Raw genomic sequence first — 20,000 nt, 5'->3', positions numbered from 1 at the left:
CTCTTTTTTAATCCTTCGCTCTTTTGTCACTCCCGCAGGTGACAGTTGGCACTGAACAGACGTAGACGTCAAAACCACACACACACACACACACACACACACACACACACACACACACACACACACACACACACACGATAGACAAATAACTTCAAAGTCCTCACTTTCTTCTTTTTCTTTTCATTTCAATGGAACATTTAAATAAAGGTTATAAGAAAAAGACGTTATAAAATTACATTTATGAATCATCCCAAACTGATACACAAAAAAACCCTGATACAAATGAAACGCAACAATACAACTTTCAATTTATCATCCAATCTAACATTCAAACAAAATCAATCTAACATCCAATCTAACATCTAATCCAACGTCCAATCTAACATCCAATCTAATATCCAATCTAAAATAAAATCAACAGGCCTGCACAATTTTTGTTTCCATTTCTAAATTTCGAATAAAATCACAACCTGTAAAAGTCATAATATTTGTATTAATATTTGTAATAAATATCAAATATAAATTTCATGACTACATTTTGAAACGACTTTTTCCAAACTCTAGGGATAAATGCTGAAAAAGCAGCTGGGGATGACTGAGACGCGACACACGTGTAATGATGTGACGTGTTTAAATTGTGTGTTCACAGAGAGAATGCAGTGTTGTGTTTCTATCAGCCTGAGATTCTTCAAGCAGCTGCTTCATTCGGGTTAATAGATATGAATGAGAGAAAGAATTATGAGTGTGTGTGTGTGTGTGTGTGTGTGTGTGTGTGTGTGTGTGTGTGTGTGTGTGTGATAAATGGTGGATGGATTACAGACACGCAGACGCAGACTGAGACACAATAACGAAGCTGACTGGAGCTGGAGCCCTTGAACAGCTGCTGTAACACACACACACACACACACACACACACACACACACACACACACAAAGGACGATACTATAGTAATGAAACTTGTATATATTTTAGAGTATTAATGTGCAGTTTGTGTATCAGTACAGATTTACTGTCATCTAAAAACAACTCCACATACAGTCTTTATTATCATAATAACTGGCAACGAGAGTGATACACCCTCAGTGATAACAGCTGTACAGCGTGAAACCGTACAAAGCCTCGTGTCCTTTCATCACGTTCGTGTTTTTGTCTGCTTGACAGAACCACCCAAATGTGTGTATCTTGTATTGGAGCAGTTAAAATTTGGTGCTTTGAGTGAAATTCTCTCATACTGACCCCTGGATGTTCTACATGGACCTCAGGGTTAAGAGTCTCTGAGGACTAACAGTGAATCTGTACTGATACACAAGCTGCACATCGACTACTTTCAAGTTTCATCTCTACAGTATTGTCCTTTTAGAACATAAAATAACTACCATATTCTGTATATATATTACACACACACACACACACACACACACACACCACCATTATTACCTTAGTGGGCCGCCCCATTCATCTCATTATGTTTTGTGACCTCAGTCTGCCTTCCATTACATGTTTTGTCTTTTACACACACACACACACACACACACACACACACACACACACACACAGCAGCTGTTTTTACAATGGGCATCTGAACAATGTATTCAGACACAGGGATGAAGTGTTTTACAGTGGTGAGTGGGGTGGGTGGGTAAGTGGGGGGAGGAGGTTCTAATAGTTTATGCAGTACACAGTAACCGTTGTGTGTCTCAGTTCCTGTCCCTGTCCCTGTCTAAAGTAGTCCCTGTCCTATATATTTACACAGTACCCATATACACCATATCTTCATCCAGCTGGTTTGCGTACACACGAATTGTCAAGCCCCTTGTTTGGGTCTCGTAATTCCAGTGATGTTTTTAATGATGGTTGGAAATATACACAATTATTTTTATTTTTTTAAATGAAAGAGAAGTGCAGTCCACTGAAATAAAAAATTGGCTTTTGAAAATACTGGTATCGTTTCTTAGTATTGACTATATTCTTCTTGAAAGTGCTTGGTATCGTATCAAAGAGAAAATAAATGGCGTCCACATTACTAATGTGTGTGTGTGTGTGTGTGTGTGCGCGCGTGTCGCCCCTTAGGTTTAACGTGCTACTCTTCAGCACTTTGCTGCCCCCTGGTGGACACCTGAGTCATGAGCAACACTTCCTCCCGCCTCCAGAAATCAGAGAAACGACCAGCACGAGCGCAATAAAATATTAATATTAATACAAAACTGTGATTTGAAGCCGAAATAGTTATACCCAGTGGTAGACCATCAGTTCCAACAAGATCTTCTCTGTTGCCTAAACTCTATTAGAATCCCTGACTAAAGTTTTGATCAATTTTGTCCATGAATACGTATTAAATTATTCCCAATAGTGGATTCATTCTCTCTCGGTTGTGCTGCTTCTAGAAGTGTGTGTTTATTTTAGAGTTTCTATCCAATAAGATTTCAGCATCGCATCACGTGTTCAATACCTTCCGCATTTTCACGTCTTTTGATTGGACAGTCAGAGATTATTACAATTCAGAGCTCACAAACGCATCAAGCTCAAATATATCCGGGTGAATTTAATAGCTGTTTATTAGTTCCACAATGACTGACATTGGAGAAGAAACTGATTTGGGTGCAGACACACTTACAAGGAAGTTTACAAGACGGACTTTTCTAGTGAGGGAACGTCACCCAAAACAGTTGTTACGTTTTTTCATGAACTATTTAAACTTCTTTCCTGTTGAATTTGCACAAAAACACACAATTTGTCTTTACTGTAAAAAAAAAAAAAAAAAAAAAAAGAAATAAAACTGCAGGAAACCCCGGGGTGATGTGATGAGGTGATGCTTCTGCTGGAGATGATGCATGTGGAAGTGCAGTTGTGGCTACAGTGAAAGGAGACATGTTGAATTGTGTTCATTGGGTTTCTTGCTTTAGTGATGATGTTCATTCTGACCATATGAGATTCACAGAGGTAAATCTTCTCCAAAGAAAAGAGCAGCAGAGACTTTATTTCACTTCCTTTAGATAAAATGTACATGATGTAAGGCATCCAGAAGTTTAATACCGTTTTTATCCTGACAGAAAAATCTTAAACCATGAACTGTTCAAACACCTTTTCATTGGATGCAAGTTTTTACAGTATAAAAACTGAAAAACAAACAACAAAATTCCCAGGATATAAATCACGTCTTCAGTGTTATTAATAGGAGCCAAAGAAACATCATAACACGAGGTTCGTTTTTTCCTCGCTCCATTTTCAGGCATAAATCCGAACCCATGATTACATAAAAGTAAAAAAAAAAACGTATAAAAACATGGCATCTACCAATCGTGTTTTAGCAGAGTGTAAACGGACGCAAATTTGTTTCCTTTTCATCAAAAAAAAAAAAAAAAGCTTCAGAATCTCATCAGCTTCGAAGCCCTGCCCATCGCTGCCTAGCAACCGTAGCTACTGAAGGTTACCTCGACCAAGCGCTCGGCAGTAAAACAGACAAAAAAAAAAGATCGACGTCCCGGAGAGAACTCTCGCTACACAAACACTGCACCAAACTCCGCTAATGGAAGTCTCAGGTGTGTCAATAAACGATTTTATACTCACAACATTAACGTGATGTTCAAGTAGTTTATGAGTCTCGAGAAGCCGTTAGAGACAGTTTTGTGACCATATTGAATCAATATTAGGCAGACCATATGATCAATGTGATCATCGCGGCCGCTCTAAAACTTCATCGTTAACGCTGTTTCCAGGACGCTGTCGATTAGCGTTTGTGTGAGGAAAAAAAAAATATCGATGGGAAGGACGGCTTATGTTTTTTTCTTAAAAGCGATCCGATTATTCTGCTCAACAGACGAGGACGAGGGTAACGGCAGGACCTCCGTCGGGTTTCTATTTACACATAGCGATGAAGTTAGTGTGGTTCGTCACAGTCCCGATGCTGTGGTAACGGTTTTGGCAGTGACGCTGTTCCAGCTCCGGGGGTCTCTCTAAATAAGCGGCGGTTTGCCGTTGACCCTCTCATGCAGAAGTGTTAGCGCCCCGGAGGCGAACTCTCGCAGCACCTGTACCGTCTCCCGCTGCAGCCGAAGCGACTCGCGCGCAAACTCCTGCTGCGTCTCCGCCAGCTGCTGCACCGACTCGGCTAGAAGCTCGAGCGAGCGTGACACCGTGCCCAGCAACGCGTTCGTCACGTGCTGCTCCTGCACGCTCAGGCTAGCGCTTTGCGCTAGCTGTTCACGTGCGCTCTCCGACTCCGCACCCACCTGACCGTGCCCGGCCGAGGAGGAGGAGACGTGCGCGGCGTTGCTCGGGTTGCCATCGTCCTCCGTGAACGAGTTATTCATAGACGAGGGGAAGATGTCGTGGTGATCGTCATCCGAGTCCATCCCGCGAGAGTCTGCGTCTGAGAACGCAAACGGGACACGTCAAGTACATAAAAATGATTACTTCATTCCGAAGGAATAGCTAGCCGAGAGACTGAGACGTTACCTGTTGTAATCGAAGGGTCGAATCCTCCCGCAGGTGCTCCGGCAGGAGGCGGCAACGGCTTCGGCTCGATCCCCGATCTGGGGGAATCCTGAACCGATCCCGGCCCCATGAAGGCGATGTCATCATCGTCGTCTGCTGCGAGCGCGTCCTGGTCCTCGCTCCTGCTGCGTCCCCGCGACGAGCGCGTCGCCTCCCACGGCTTCTTGTCCAGCTCCAGGATGGAGCCCACGATGTTCTCGGTCTGCGTGAGTTCCGACGAGTGAGGCAGGTTCGCGCCCGAGTGCAGCGCTGCAATTTTCCTCTTGGTGTCGCACTTGAGGTCGGACCACTTCTTAATGACCTCACCGACCTCGCGGTCGCACTCGCCGATCTCGTTAATGCGCTGCGTGATCTCCGTCCACTTCCTCCTCTTCAAGTCGCTGGGGATGCCTGAATTAAACTTACCTACACACACACACACACAAACAAACCTTTTTCGTTTCACGGTTTATCTACAACATCCTCTCTCTAGGGGTGTAACGGTACACAAAAACGTTGGCGGTGACAGAAAGTGGCAGCGCAGAATAAAATCTGTTCTCCGCAGATGCGCATTACAAGTCACGATTCCTGCATGGAGCGAGTCGCCACGGTGACACTGTGCTCAAAGTGCGAGGCGGAGACTAAACAAACTTGCGGTCCTCCACTTTTTACGTTCGTGAGAAAACTCCGATTGTAACTGCGGTTTGTAAAAAAAGATGGCGTTCGGTACATGCCTGCGCTCAACCGAAATACGAATGTGTACCGTATACACTCCTACCTCTCACACATGATCAGACCTTCACAGGTCTTTAAAGTCTTATAACATGATCAGCTTCTCTACGTTCTTCACGTGCTACAAAGACTCACCCACGACGATGTGCCGGTTTTTGCGCACCTCGTCCAGCAGAATGTGCACTTCGCTGAAAGTGAAATTGGCCTTGCGTTTCTTGTAGCGCACTGCGCTGTCCTGGCCGAGGTGGAGCGAAGATGATGCCGATGCAGACATCCTGATCTCACCTCCTCGTCAGCTTCCTGAACGAAAGAAACAAAACAACACAGATCAACACGTCTGTCAGAGTGCTCTGCTAATCACACGTCCTACAACATCGCGGCATAATCAGGAAATTTTATTCAGCGGAGTCCAGAAACTGATCTTAAAATACAATGTTTACGTTCGCATTCACCTCAGCTTCTGGGTAAAATAAGAAAAAACATGCACTTCATACTGAAAACAACGTCACTACTACCAGAGATTTTGTTAATTCTTTATGGTATTTACTTGATGTTGTAAAGCTGCCTGACTGAACACCATCTGAGTTACATGGTAAAACGTCACCACTGAGATGCTGAAACTGTTCGGCTCCTTGAGCGAGGCTCTGTACCGGGTTTGGGAACCGGCAGCTCAGTGATTAAGGCTCTGGGTTGCTAATCAAAAGGTTCAAACCCCAGGATCGTCAAACTGCCACTTCAGCAGGTTGGGCCCTTAACTCTCTCTGCTCCAGGGGCGCTCTGACCTCAGCTTCTTGGGATACTCGGAGAACAAGTAGAATCCTCTCTCTCCTCCTCTGTCATGGCCAACCCTGAACTCTGATCAAGCCCCAGAATTGCCAACTGTGTCAGTGATTGAGCCCTTGGAAGAAGAAAATGGTAGCTCTGTGGCAACGGTTCTGGCGTTAGGCTCTGTGGGTAAGGCACTGGTTTACTGATCAGAAGGTCGAGGTGGAGGTTTAAGCCCTAGATACTGACCAGGGCAGACCAGAAACATCCCATAAGAGCTGCAGTTATGGAGATGCTCTGACCCAGTCGTCTAGACATCACAATCTGCTTCTCAAATCCTTACGCTCGCCCCATTTTTTCTGCTTCTCACATCAATGTTCACTTGATGCCTAATAAATAAATCCACCCACCAATAGGTGCCAAGATGAAGAGATAATCATAACCTCATAACCTTATGCCTAATCGTGTAGGTGTGACAGGTCTTTGTGTTTCTCTGACTGAACTTGGGGTGTACAAACTTTTGCACCTGACTGAATCTTAGACATGAGGTTTCACACCTACAAAGTTTAATATTCATTTAAAATGGCTGATGTTACACCTATACCCCCCCTCCTCCCGCCCACACACATGCACGCACGCGCGCAAACGCGCCTCAGAGGCCCCGAGTGACGTATAATAAGAGCGACCGCCCGCTAGTAACTTGCCCCCCAAAAAAGAATACAAATCAAGAAAACAATAAAGCAGGAAGGAGATTTGAGGTTAAATAACGATATTTAATGATATAAAGAGATCACCAGGCTCGTATTCAACCCGGTTTGGTGTTTAATATCGATTTCGGGGCTTGTAACTATGGAAACAAAGCGCCGGAAGTAGTTTTTTTCGACCAGGTAAAAGAGAAAGTAAGGCTGTAGCGCCATCATGCCCCGCTAACCCCATAATCCGAGCGGGTTAAAACGTGTCTCTGGTATTAAAAAACACCGCGTATATTAAAGATTACTGTTTATTAGGATGTAAAGGGATGCGGCAGAGATCGAAAGCCGGGTTCTGGGTGAAAGATCCGGGCGGAGGAGCGAATCATCGGCGGTTGAATTGTAACAATAGTGTAGCTACAGAGCAGCTACGCGCCTGATGCATTCGCCCTCCAGCCGAACACTTCGTGGATATTTCGTGGTTGTGATGGTGGTAGAACGTAGTTATATTCCGCAAAAAAAGTCTGCAAAGATTTACCTCAAACCAGCGGAGATTTCGCCGCGAACGTTGTTGTTGTTTTTAATTCCGCGTTTGCGTCCGGAAAAATCCTGAAAGTTCGTACAGCAGCGGCGCCGCGCAAACTCAGTCTCCTCCTCCGCATGGCATGCAGTTCCCCAGTCCGGCCACAACGCGCGAACAGTGGCGCTGTTGAGCACCTAACCTGACACTGCACAAAGCCCTGCTGTAGCTACACCAAACACCAAGAGCTCAGGAGACACAAAACACCCCCTTCTTTCTCTCTGTATGAAGGTCAGAATTAAACCCAAGTCCATAAATACATCCCATAATGCATGGGTTCCTATATTAACATACACCGGTTAGGCATAACATTATGACCACCTGCCTAATATTGTGCTGCCAAAACCCATTGGGACCGCGTGACCCATCGATCATTAACAGCATGAACGTCTTCAGCAGTTGGAGCTACAGGAGCTTGTCTGTTGGATCGGACCACATGGACCAGCCTTCGCTCCCACGAGCTGGTCATCAGTTCACCACTGCACACCACTTTTGATAATGACCACTGCAGACCAGGAACAGCCCACAAGAGCTGCAGTTTTGGAGATGCTCCTGATATCTGTCTAGATGTCACAATTTGTCAAACTCTCTCAAATCCTTACGTTTGCCCATTTTTCCTGCTTCTAACACATCAACTTTGAGGACAAAATGTTTACTTGATGCCTAATAAATAAATCCACACACCAACAGGTTCCATGATGAAGAGATCATCAGTGTTCTTCACTTCACCACTCAGAATGTCAATGTTATTCCTGATCAGTGTACATTAAGAATGGGCCAAACACCTACACTACCACTTACACCCCTTCTCCAGAACGACTTACAATTACCTAATTTATATTAACTGACCAGTTGAGGGTTAGGGGCCTTGCTCAGGGGCCCAGCAGTAGCACCTTAGTGGTGGTGGGATTTAAACTCAGTACCTTCTGAGCAGAAGTAAATGTGAATTTTCATTTTAGGCACTAGTGAAAGAACAGAATGGTTTGGTATTGATGGTTTTTAATATTGGTGTCAATGAAACCAGGAACCATGAAGAAAAGTCTAAACTTTTTCCTGTTCTTCACATCAGAAACGTTTAGGAACAACCAGAAATGATCATGGAGCATCTTTCAGTTGGTTTGTCGCTCTTGAAGGTGAGGAGCCAAGAATAATCATTTAAAAAAATAAATAAATATATCTATATAAATAAAGCAAACATCACATTCTTTATTTACTCGTATATACTTTATTTTCCTATAAAATAGAAGTATGCGTGTATAACTTTTCGTCCGTATAGTGGCGCCCCCTTTTGGCTTCATGTGGTAATGCGCAGGCCTGCAGATTTTTTTTTATACATGCGATTAATCCACACTTATGGTCAATTATAGTGTTGAAATCTCTATTAGGCTTGTTTTCTTTATATAAATTAGTGTAGTTAGCGTGAGACACCAGTAACGCAGGATAAGATAAAAAATAATAAACAGAGCTTCGGAACTACAACAGGCGTCAGGATATTTGCTTCGGCTAGCATTGTGGAGATCGGGGTAAATAGGGTGCGCCAGGCGAGTCACTCAGGAGTACATGGTCAGCTGCAGCCACTGTGGAGAAACAGAACGGATATAAAATAAATGTCCAGTGTTCTTAAGGGAATCTGGAATATTCTGCAGAAGGACATCATTCACAATTCCTTTTTTTTTTTTTTTTTTTTTACCATATGGTCTGCAACCTGCAACTGTTTTGTCCCCTCTCCCACCACATTAAATTTGCCTGGAGCAATTAAACATATTTGTCTTTTTAATAAATGAACATAATTTGTTGTCTTATGCAGATGTAAGGTAAATGCCTGGTTTTACCAGTAGGTGGCACTAGTGTAATTTAAATTTTATTTTGGATTTTAGCAATCTCTACATTTTTTGTCCCTGGTTAGACGTCGGAGCATTGCCTGGAAATGTGAGAGCAGCATCACGGAATAGAAGTTCGGAGATGTTAATAAACTATTCTTTTATTTATTCTCCGTCTGTGAACTGATTTCCGCGCTTTATTATCTCTCGAGTTGCAGCAAAATTAGCGACTTTGAAAACTTTATCCACTGTATGAAATGAAATTTGCTCTGCTCAGCTTTCTGTTGCAGTTCTGAACTGGTTCTGTTCCATTCATCTCCAACTGTTCAGCTATTCGTGGGTCAATTTGTGGAAAGTAGAAGAAAGTGACGTGTGGTTTAATCAACAAAATATTAAAACTTTATTTTAAGTGTCACTGTTACCTCAAACGGAAAGATTGGGGTTGTTCCCTTTGGAATACTGTCCACTGTGTAACCAAAAATAAAACTTTTTTTTTTCTTATTTTACATAATTTAGTGAGGACTGTGTGCAGGGAGCCCAGCAGGGGGAGCTGAAGAGTTGCGGATTGCAGACCCCTAGGCAGAGGTGGAAAGACTAATAAAATATTCTTCTTATGGTAAAGTTCTGTTACTTTAATTACATTTTACTTAAGTAGAAGTGCAATTACTGGTCTAAAAATCAACTCAAGTAAAAGTAAAAAGTAACATTTATAATTTACACACAGTCAAATTTATAGTTTCTTTTATAATAGTTGGGGTGGAGCAGAGGATTGTAGTGTAGAAGTACTAATTGAAGGAAAATCTTTACAAATCAAAGTGCAATAACGGCAAAAAAACACTACACTACTGAAGAATGACTGGTTCGTCTGTATCTTTCTATCTTGTGAATTTATTCTCCGCCCATCAACCAATCAGTGCAGTCATTTACAGGGTGCGTCCCCCCCCCCCGTGTAATTTTTATTTATTATTTTTTTACTCAGTAACGATACTCTGCACCTGGTCTAGTGTGTGTGTGTGTGTGTGTGTGTGTGTGTGTGTGTGTGTGTGTGTTGGCTTGAACTGCAGTATTAGTGTTTTTCTGTGTAATGCAAATACACAATACAACATTTGTAATAAAGTTCTCACCTCTTTGATGTTCACTTTAACGGTGCCGTTGTTGTCTTTGTCCAGCGTCTTAAAAGCACCTGTTACAGAAAAGACAGATGAATGTAATGAATACACACACACACACACACACACACACAAAAGTTTCTCAAAGTTCTGCTTTCTTAAAACAACCCTGAACATTTTTGTGATGGAGCAGCACGTCTGTAGGATTCTGAGGACGTCTATACGTCACTCTGCTCCTGTCAATCAGCTGAAAGTGAAAACACACTCACGGCACATGGCGTCCAGACGGACCAGGCAGCCAATGTAGTTATCAAAGTCCATGTTGCCGGTCTCATCGCTGTACCTGCGGGTGATCATCTGGAAGAGTTGTTCATTCAGGGGGAAGCCTACACACACACACACACACACACACACACACACACACACACACACACACACACACACACACACACACAGAGTGAAGCCCAGGTAAAGCATTAAGTTATTTGTATACAAAAGACACCAGGTGTGAATGAAGTGGTCATGTGACTGCAGGTTTTACCTGCAGCTTGGAAAGCTTTAGGGAGCTCGTCTGCTCCGATTGTTCCAGACTGATCGACATCAAACTGCTTATAGATGCTCTAGAGACAAAACACACACATTCACTACAATTACATCACACACACACACACACACACACACACACACACACTGTTATGCTGTGAAACCTACCTGCCACCTCTTGATGTTGTTCCATAGGAACTTGAACTCCTCGAACCCCAGTTTCCCCGTGCTGTCACTCTGCATGATGTCATTAAGCCCAATATACAGCAATACGAGCAACACACCCTCACCCTGACAACAGCAACAATCACACCCTCACCCTGACAACAGCAACAATCTCACAATCTCACACCCCCAACAAGAGCAACAACTATAGAAGTTATAATAGTGAATAGTGTGTATTGAGTGGAACTCAGTAGTGCGTGTGTGTGTATGTGTGTATGTGTGTGTGTGTGCGCACACACTACAGAAGGATACATCCATGACTGCCACCATACTCCTGCAGGACTCAATACTGAAGCCATCGGTCTTCAGGTCCCCACCTACAGATATTGAAATGAAACACACACACACACACACACACACACACACACACACACACACACACACACACACACACACACACACACACACTATTGAGTTCCGAAAGGACACTTGATCGATCCTACAGCTCAGTTCATGTTTAAACTCCTCAGTCTCTCCAGAAAGGTCACATGACCCAGCTGAGGCCGGAGAGACTTCATGATGACATCACAAAACGGAAAGTTGGTACGAGGTTGAATACGAACGTTTGCTGATGATTTTGTTGAGGATGTTCATCAGTTCAGGGGGGCTCACCTCCATGTCCTGGAACAGAAACACACGTGTTCAGGGTCTGGGCTGGTCAGAATGCTCATGGATGCGCACGTGTGTGTGTGTGTGAGTGTGAGAGAGATACTCACATCACCGGCAAGCTGCTGAAACACTTTACGGAACTGTCGCTCCTCATCGCTCTCGTTGGCCTGCACGTATGCCAATGGTCTGCGAGGAGGAGGCTACACACACACACACACACACCATCAAATAAACATCAAACTCGCTTTACATCACAGTTCCTATTAACATACTCGTCCTGGTTTCTATAGCAACAACTTCTGGAGGGGTTAATTCACATGGAAGGAGTCTCCAGTTTCAGCCCCATGCGAGAGATAAAAAACTTCATCACAGGGACGAATCAACTCTATTGTGCTGTTTCTGATCTAAATGACTTGAGTAGAGGTATAGAGGAACGAGCAGCAGACGAGGAGACGACCACATACAACTGTTATAATGAAAAACACGAACATTCTACATCAAAGGTAACTGCAAATGGATAAAAAGCGTGACGCTGCGCAGCAGGCGTTACCAGGCGTGTGATTGTAAGTGTCGGTGAATTGATGTTGTGTAGGAGCATTTATTCTTCACGAGTCACACAAAGTTTCAGGTGAAACCTTCCCAGGCCACGCCCACACCAGAACCAACGTCCTGTAATGGGATCCCTTGTGATATATCTGCCTCAGAAATTTGCATATAGCATTTCTTTTGTGTAAATCCAGCTGAAGGACAGACAAAACCTGAAAATTGATGGGCGTGGCCCGAGATACGGTTGCACACACAAACCAAGCAAACCGGCTCCACCAGATACCTTCAGAGTCGCCCCTGTAACCAGCGGTACGCCTCTTATTAAAACGTTAGTTATCAGTGTGATGTCCAAGATACAGAATATCTGTGGATCCCTGAAGAAATCTTCCTCATCAGGTCTAAAGGTGTTTAAGAACAAGCTCATGAAACAATCCACTGTTTTGTCTTTTCTCTCATCCTGGTGCCTTCAAACTTGATATCTAACCACAGTAATATCCCAGAAAGCCCATGACCACATACACCGACGTTCCCCACTGCTTTTACACCCGATCTTCTGTTTATAAGACGATTAATCGCCAGAAGCTCCTTTTTTAGTTTCAGGAGCAAAACCTGGCTGTTTGTCTTAAAACAGTTTCAGTGATAAAGCGGTTATAACAATTGTATAAGTTCCTTATAATTGTAGGTTTGTCCCTGATGACTAAACCATTGGTGACTGGTGAAGGAAAAACTCCCTGAGATGGCATGAGGAAGAAACCTTGAGAGGAACCAGACCCAAAAGAGAACCTCATCCTCATCTGGGTGCCTCCAAATGTCCAAAAGGGTTTTCTCCTTTGAATCCGTGCTCATGTTATTAACAAGGAGAACCGCTAGACATCAACATGAACAAATGTCACGAGTTCAACCGTATCCTTCAGGGTGTAGCTTCAGACACTCACCGGGTTGGCGGGCACGAACTGGGCGGGATCGATGTTGCTATGGAAACAAACAAAAACGATTTATTCCTATTAACTTTAATTATTTGACAAATTGTAGAAATCTGTGCAGTTCAAAACTGTTATTGCACCATTTTTATCTTATACAGTACACAAATAAGGGCTAGTCTGGTTAGCAGTTGATGTTAAACTTAATCTGTAACCATAGTAACCGTACAGAGCGTTTTATTGGTCATTTTTTTAGCAGGTCTGAGATAAATGTTAACGTGAACAAGGAGGAGTCAAGCCTGACGTTGTACCGCTGCTGTTACTAGGCAACTAAGAAATGTAAAAAAACAGCTAGCAAATGACTGAGGAGAAAAATATTTCTGCTGGAATGTAGTTATTAGGATGGCAGAAACATCCGGAACTTCAACAATGACCTCAGACATGGTGAAAAAGAACACAGATGAAAGTCTGCGTAGCCTCACGGAGCACACCGATCTCACTGACTTACTGAAAGGAGTCTTTATTTATATACTTTATAAGATACAAATTATTACATAAAAATAACAAAAGTTCATCAAAATAAAATAACTCTCGAATCCAATATTTACTCCGAACACACATTCTCGCAGTGTGTAAACTAATGCACACACACACATTAGATTTGAAAAACACACACACACCTGACCACATCGATGAGGCCACCAATCAGCTTCTTCGCCAGATTCATCTTCAGCGTTCAGTAACTTCAGTCTGGTGGAGAAAATGTTACACATCTGCACTGTAACACATGACCGGCTATTATCATCCCCATTTTAATTATTATGGACAATACATGATTCTGATTGGCCCCTGACACACACGTGACGCCGTGGGGGTGGAACTGTGTCGAGCGGCGTGATAATGGAGCAAGTTTTTTAATTTGCATTGCAACGAAAAACAACTTGAACTGCCATTAAAGTGAGTTTTGTGGTTTGGATTCGTCTCAGCTTGTGGAAAAAAACTTGCGTTTATTCATTCATATGATTTTGAACAAACAAACAAGGCCCTGTTTTATGGGTTTGCATGCAGGGACCAAATGCAGCCTGGAATTTTTTCCTCCAGTCGGAGTCAATACAGAAGCAGAGCACAGAAATGGATTTAGCAAAATCTTTACGCTAACAAACCAAACAACTCTCTCAGGAATCTTAACTAAATAACCAACTAAGAATGGATTAGCAAACTAACTAACTAAGCAACTAACACAGGAAGTTATAAATAACCAACTAACTCAAGATTTTAACTCACTAACGTAGGAGGTTTTATACAACAGAATAAAAAAACTTTTATTTCTCACATAGACTTAACAGCACAGTGAAATTATTTTCTTCGCATATCCCAGCTGGGTTTAGAGCGCAAAGTCGGCCATGATACAGCACCCCTGGAGAACAGAGGGTTAAGGGCCTTGCTCAAGGGCCCATGAGTGTCAGCTTAGCGATACCGGGGCTTAAACCCCTGACCTTATGATCTGTAACCCACAGCCAGAACCACTGGAACACCACTGGAAAAGTTGGAAAAGTTGTAACTAACCAACTAACTAACTTATGAGATTTTTACAATTCAACTCAATTCAGTTGCTTTTTTTACTAAACAACTAATTCACCAAACTAATCCGAAAACTAAAGAACTCAGGAGGTTGTAACTAAGTACAGAATAATAGAACTGATCCATCCCAGGAGAAACTCCTCCCAGTGAGGTTGATCCTCTCTCTCTCACACACACACACACACACACACACACACACACACACACACACACACACACACAATGAATCATCAGGGTTGGTTTTTACCCACAACCCCACTAAAGAAATCGGAGAGTCCTCATAACGACGCGGCCGAATCCCAAACACACACACGCAGGACTAAATAGGGTCCAGTGCGCCTTTATTTCATCCCCTTTGTAGTGCGCATCGTGTAGGGGACACGGGGTTATTTGGAACACGGCCCGGCTCCAGGGCTGAATGTTGTTGACAGAACGGACACACCTAATCACCACACAGTGCTCAAACTCCCCTCTCACACACACAATTACCTTTATAATCTCATTTTATTCCCAAACTAAATCACAGTAATCATCGTGTTTTTCTCCAAAATTGCTGTGTGTAATTACATAAGATGAAAAACTATTATTTAGTCAGGTCAGAAATAACGATGACCATCCCTTCCGGTTCAGAGGACAACACTTCCGAGTTTAAATATCGCTTTGTATACAAATACAAGTGCAACAAAACCCTAAAAACTAAAGTTTTATAACAACAATTTGTCACTAAATTAGTTTTCATTGCTACACTTGGTCATTTGAATAATGTCTACAATCGTTTTCTGAAAACCCCGCCCACTGCGTGATGATTGGCTAGAAGTTGGCACTCACGCGAAAGGAATGTTGTATCAGCCAATCAGATAGCGTTTCGCTCAAGATAGTAGCCAATCACAACGCACGGGGCGGGACTAGTAAAAAAAAAAAAAAGCCTCGGCCGAAATAACGCAGAAAAAATGTGCCATAAATCAGTTTTCTATCTTTTAACTTATTGTGACAATTTAATTAACAACCAAACCGCTTATAAAGAACATGTTACACGCTAAATTCAAACACATTAAAAACTCACCAGGATGTAAAAGAGCTGCTCCTACCGCGGACTCCACCGCGCACCACTGCTATTTATACCCGAAACGCAAGAGGGCGTGGCTACGGCATGACATGCAGCCCAGGGGGCGTGACCACAATGATTCCTTCAAATACAATACACCAGGAAAGAGCGAGAATATCAGTGACGCCTTCAGTGGTGTTCTGCCTGAATCAATCCTTTTCTTCATCAGTATTATAGAGAAGTGCAGTAGAACAGAGCGCTGCGTCACACACAGGAACCTCACAGTGAGAGTGAACATCACTACAGTGAGAAACCCAATGATCACAATTCAACACTTCTCCTTTCACTGGAGCCACAACTGCACCTCCACGCGTTGATATTACACTCATAAAAACGACAGTTCAAGGATTACGGTTTTCCTGGGGAATTGGAATGAAGGCGGTTTGCGTGTGTTTTTGTGCAAAATCTACAGTGAAGTAAAATGCAAAAAGTTTGAACCGGACCACGTTTCCTCGCCATGTCCAGCCTTCCTTGAAAAGTCCGTCTTGTACACGTCCTTGTGCGCGCATCTGCGATTAAATCCATTTCTGCCGCACTGTTCATGCTGAAGACTCGATGTAGATTCGTTTGACGAAAACAACATGCTGAAATCTGATTAGACAGAAATGGGACTAATGGGAACAATTTAATACATATTCATGGAATAAATATATTAAAACGCAAGTCAGTGATTCTGAGTTTAGGACAGCAGAGAAGGTCTTGCTGGAACTGAGGGTCCACCACTGCAGAACATAATATGGAATTAAATAAAGTCAATTAGTTCAGAAATTGTACTGAACTTCCAACACCACAGAAAAGCAATTAGAACACATTTCGTTTCTGTCCTTGAGGATTTATTTTACATTATATACAATTTTTTGGGTAGCTAAACCAGAACTTTATTTTTTTTTTTTTACCATTTCTCCATATCATTATCACCACCCCAGTTTCTCCATCATGAGCTACTTCCTGTACTGAAGTGTTCCTGTAATAAATTGTAAGGCATGACGTCAACACGAGACCGTCGTGTAAATACCTTTAATAAAAAGCATATTAAACTCGCCTACAAATTCCCGATCACGACAATCCAACACTGAAAACATGGAGGATCTGTTACAGTACTGATGAGAATCTCAAGAGGTTCATGATGGTGAATCAAACAGATTATTGAACAAACAGTTTATATTCTATGAATATGTTTTGTAGGAATCTCCTCCACGGTCCTGCAAGAAAAACACCTTAAATGTGCAAGTCGTCTCCTGAATTCTGTTGAAACGTATGTAAAGGTGGGAGGTTCTCCTCTAGATCCAGATCATATTTGTTATAGAAGTGAGGAGGAAATTAAGCTGAATGGGCAGAGCTGCCGTCTGGAGTCTGGATGTTGGTAAAAAATCAGAACAGTATAAAGCTTGTGGATGAATGTTTCCTGGCACTTCCTGTTTAAAAGCCTTCATACTAACGTCTATGGCTGTGTCACGTTCTAGTTGGAGATGTTCGGCCTCCTGGTTCACATGGCTTTTTGGTGATCATGTCACTTCCTGGTTTAGAGATGATGGTGTCACTTCCTGGATAACAGCAGGTTGGCACGGCAAACTTTGGGCACGTGACGGATGGTGAGGGAGACCCTGGATCCACGTGGAAGTGTGTCACCCACCTGCCCTCCTGCCACCGACAGGTTCGCCACACGCTCCGTTAGCGTATCCATAGCAACACCTTTGATCCCATGAAGGTAGTGCATGTACATCTCGTCCTGCACGATCAGGAGACTGCGGCGCTGCAACAACAACGACAGCACGTAGCGGCTCTCCTCCGTCTGAGGAACCTCAGTCTACAGAGAGCAAGAAGATAAATATAATATCTGAACAAAAATCAGGACATTTGACTTTTCCTGACTTTGTGTTTCTTTAACAAACTGCACAAAGTTGGAGTCGGGCTGTAGAATGAAATTTTCCCTTCAACTAGGAGACCCAAACCTGCTCCAGCATGAAAAAAACTCTGTTTCCATGGGTTGGAAGTGTGTGGATGAGCTTCTGCTATAGAACTTCAAAACTACTGAACACCTTTGGGATGAAAGTAAATGCTGACTGCACCCCAGACCTCCTCACCTTCTCACCTACATCACTACCTGACTTTACTTACACCCCTTGTATCCAAATAAAGCTCTGCAAACATCTAGTGGAACATCTTCTCAAAAGAGTGGGAAGGATTTTGTTAATAAAACAAAGCGGTGACAGCCGCATTTCAAACAAACTGCCAAAAATTGTCAAGTAAAAAACTTTCCTCAAATAAATAAAAGTTCATCAAAGGTTCTTAACAGTTCCATCAGCATAGTGATGGACTTTACCTGTGTTTCATCAATGGGCCTGTAGAAGTCAAGCAGCGTGTGAGAACCCAAAGTGATGGTGGTTACTGTCGGGTGGTACAGAGGCCCGTCTTCATGAGGCTGACACACACACACACACACACACACACATGTACACATGCACACACGCACACACACACACACACACACACACACACACACACACACACACACAGAGGGTTAGATTAGACACACTGTATGTATGTGGTGAAAGAATTGCTTTAGTATTGTTGTGTAAATATTAAGTGGTGGGGTGAGGAGTGAGGGGTGAGGGGTGAGGGTACTCTGATGCACCGATGGAACAGGAGAACTCTGATGAGAGTATTGTATTGATGTCATGTGATGTGAGAGCATGGGGGTGAGATGAGATTGGATGGGATGTGATGTTGGGATGGGATGATATGATGGGATAATATGTTGGGATGGGATGTGATGTTGGGATGGGATGATGGGATGTGATGATATAATGGGATAATGGGATGTGATGTTGGGATGGGATGTGATTTGGTGGGATGATGGGATGTGATGATATGATGGGATAATGAGATGTGATGTTGGAATGTGATGATATGATGGGATAAGATGTTAGGGTGGGATGTGATGTTGGGATGGGATGTAATTTGGTGGAATGATGGAATGTAATAGGATGCGATCACTGGGACATGAGTACCATGATGCCCTCCTCTGGCCTGTACTCGTTCACCAGCACGTGATTGGCGTTTTTCCCGCCGAACGCTCCGAGGCCTGAGATCTTCTCTGTGTATCTCAGCAACCAATCAGGAAGCTTTTCTGCGAGCATCCCCTTCGGATGAGGAAGTCCTCCTGATGTTACACAAAAACAACACAAACACTGGACCATCTAGAGCTGCAGTTTGTTTTTTTAATATTGTTATACATTAAGAAATGAAACATCATGAGAGGAACCCGAACCCCAGTTCTGTAATCTTCTTCCTGACAGCTGGGTCCATTTGGGTTTGGGGGCTTTGTACACCTGAAAAACACACACACACCCTGTGAGAGTGTATTCAGTGTATTATAATAAAGAAATGCCTGGTTGAAGTTGCACCTGCTGGAGAAGATTCTCCTCTTCTGCCTCTGTTATAAACTCCGGGATGAAGTACACAGTCGGTGGAGCCTGTTTTCAACAACACAACGACCATCTTTGTTATAACGCACTTTTAAATTGTACAAAATAAGTGGAAATAGTTGTGTATTTACTTACATGCTTCACTTTATATGCTTCAAACTCTTCAGGAATCTGTTCAGGATTTGCCATTCTAAGAGGCTGTGTCCGAATCCCAAATCGCCACGTAGTGCACTATTAAACCTAGGGAGGAAAACTCCACTTCCGTCTACGTGAACGAAGTGCACCTAAATAGTGCGCAGTGAGATATTTGAGACTCAGCCATAAATCTGAGACGAGGACGAACTTCTTCCTCCTACTTTGTCATCCAGCGACAAAAATATGCGATTAAATTGACGATACACAAGAGTGAAGGTCGAATTATAATCAACTGACTTGAATATTTTAAAAGAAAACGAAATAAAAGTAAAATGATCTCGAGTGATATTCCGTCCTGTTTTCCTCTTCTTCTCTTCACCTCGTAGTCATGGCAGCTTGCACGCGCCGTGCAATACCGCCGCCTGCTGGATATAAAATAAACTTTAAGATAATTAGAATTTAAATTTAATGTATATAGAAATCTTTAAAATATTACAAAATACTTTTATCGCATTATCGAAAGTTGGATCCTGCTACACAAACGAATCCTAATGAGCAACGCTTTAATCATAAATCGCCTGTGACTGAGCTCTCAGTGCGCATGTCTAGCGCCGCCGTATGGCAGTTCGGTGTAATTACATTTTATATACTAAATTTGTGAAATATCTTTATAAATTAAAGATAGATAGATAGATAGATAGATAGATAGATAGATAGATAGATAGATAGATAGATAGAT

General features: G+C 42.8%; 3 protein-coding genes and 1 long non-coding RNA gene across 6 annotated transcripts; 1 reads left to right on the top strand and 3 right to left on the bottom strand.

The window, feature by feature from the left end:
* Positions 1–2,942: 2,942 nt before the first annotated feature.
* On the bottom strand, positions 2,943–7,437 carry zgc:153990 (uncharacterized protein LOC768125 homolog). 2 transcript variants are annotated; one of them, XM_046838644.1, is made up of 4 exons: positions 7,199–7,437; positions 5,342–5,506; positions 4,457–4,900; positions 2,943–4,370 (listed from the first exon to the last, which is right to left on the bottom strand). In XM_046838644.1, the coding sequence occupies exons 2-4, from the start codon at positions 5,478–5,480 to the stop codon at positions 3,955–3,957; spliced, it is 999 nt and encodes a 332-aa protein (XP_046694600.1). In that variant the 5' UTR covers positions 5,481–5,506; positions 7,199–7,437; the 3' UTR covers positions 2,943–3,954. The 2 variants fall into 2 exon arrangements, with proteins under 2 accessions (XP_046694600.1, XP_046694601.1); XM_046838645.1 differs by lacking the exon at positions 7,199–7,437 and adding an exon at positions 5,754–6,545.
* LOC124378859 lies at positions 7,399–8,686 on the top strand. The gene is made up of 2 exons (XR_006924316.1): positions 7,399–7,471; positions 8,310–8,686. It is a non-coding gene; the product is annotated as an uncharacterized LOC124378859 (long non-coding RNA).
* Positions 8,443–15,778, bottom strand: capns1a (calpain, small subunit 1 a). 2 transcript variants are annotated; one of them, XM_046838647.1, is made up of 11 exons: positions 15,657–15,775; positions 13,693–13,762; positions 13,028–13,064; positions 11,654–11,746; positions 11,501–11,558; positions 11,190–11,254; positions 10,881–10,949; positions 10,711–10,789; positions 10,439–10,555; positions 10,185–10,243; positions 8,443–8,817 (listed from the first exon to the last, which is right to left on the bottom strand). In XM_046838647.1, the coding sequence occupies exons 2-11, from the start codon at positions 13,737–13,739 to the stop codon at positions 8,791–8,793; spliced, it is 651 nt and encodes a 216-aa protein (XP_046694603.1). In that variant the 5' UTR covers positions 13,740–13,762; positions 15,657–15,775; the 3' UTR covers positions 8,443–8,790. The 2 variants fall into 2 exon arrangements, 1 of the variants encoding a protein (XP_046694603.1); XR_006924315.1 differs by having other exon boundaries at positions 8,714–8,817; positions 10,185–10,291; positions 10,413–10,555; positions 15,657–15,778.
* A 923-nt stretch (positions 15,779–16,701) lies between these two features.
* alkbh6 (alkB homolog 6) lies at positions 16,702–19,770 on the bottom strand. Its single transcript, XM_046838646.1, has 6 exons — positions 19,262–19,770; positions 19,106–19,174; positions 18,970–19,030; positions 18,710–18,861; positions 18,022–18,120; positions 16,702–17,505 (listed from the first exon to the last, which is right to left on the bottom strand). Exons 1-6 carry the CDS (start codon positions 19,313–19,315, stop codon positions 17,236–17,238), a joined length of 705 nt encoding a protein of 234 aa, XP_046694602.1. The 5' UTR covers positions 19,316–19,770; the 3' UTR covers positions 16,702–17,235.
* Positions 19,771–20,000: the final 230 nt, after the last annotated feature.

Source organism: Silurus meridionalis, chromosome 25, assembly GCF_014805685.1.
Source record: "Silurus meridionalis isolate SWU-2019-XX chromosome 25, ASM1480568v1, whole genome shotgun sequence".
Lineage (NCBI taxonomy): Eukaryota > Metazoa > Chordata > Actinopteri > Siluriformes > Siluridae > Silurus > Silurus meridionalis.
The sequence above is the reverse complement of the archived record's forward strand: the minus strand, read 5'-3'. Positions and strand labels throughout refer to the sequence as shown.

Coding starts and splice junctions, on each gene's coding strand:
- alkbh6 (XM_046838646.1), bottom strand. CDS start 19,315: ATGGCAAATCCTGAACAGATTCCTGAAGAGTTTGAAGCATATAAAGTG. Junction 19,175..19,261: donor AAGCATATAAAGTGAAGCAT/GTAAGTAAATAC, acceptor TGTTGAAAACAG/GCTCCACCGACTGTGTACTT. Junction 18,121..18,709: donor GGCCAGAGGAGGGCATCATG/GTACTCATGTCC, acceptor TGTGTGTGTCAG/CCTCATGAAGACGGGCCTCT.
- capns1a (XM_046838647.1), bottom strand. CDS start 13,739: ATGAATCTGGCGAAGAAGCTGATTGGTGGCCTCATCGATGTGGTCAG. Junction 13,065..13,692: donor GGCCTCATCGATGTGGTCAG/GTGTGTGTGTGT, acceptor TTGTTTCCATAG/CAACATCGATCCCGCCCAGT. Junction 10,790..10,880: donor ACAACATCAAGAGGTGGCAG/GTAGGTTTCACA, acceptor TTTTGTCTCTAG/AGCATCTATAAGCAGTTTGA.
- zgc:153990 (XM_046838644.1), bottom strand. CDS start 5,480: ATGTCTGCATCGGCATCATCTTCGCTCCACCTCGGCCAGGACAGCGCA. Junction 4,901..5,341: donor AAACCGGCACATCGTCGTGG/GTGAGTCTTTGT, acceptor GTGTGTGTGTAG/GTAAGTTTAATTCAGGCATC. Junction 4,371..4,456: donor CGACCCTTCGATTACAACAG/GTAACGTCTCAG, acceptor TTGCGTTCTCAG/ACGCAGACTCTCGCGGGATG.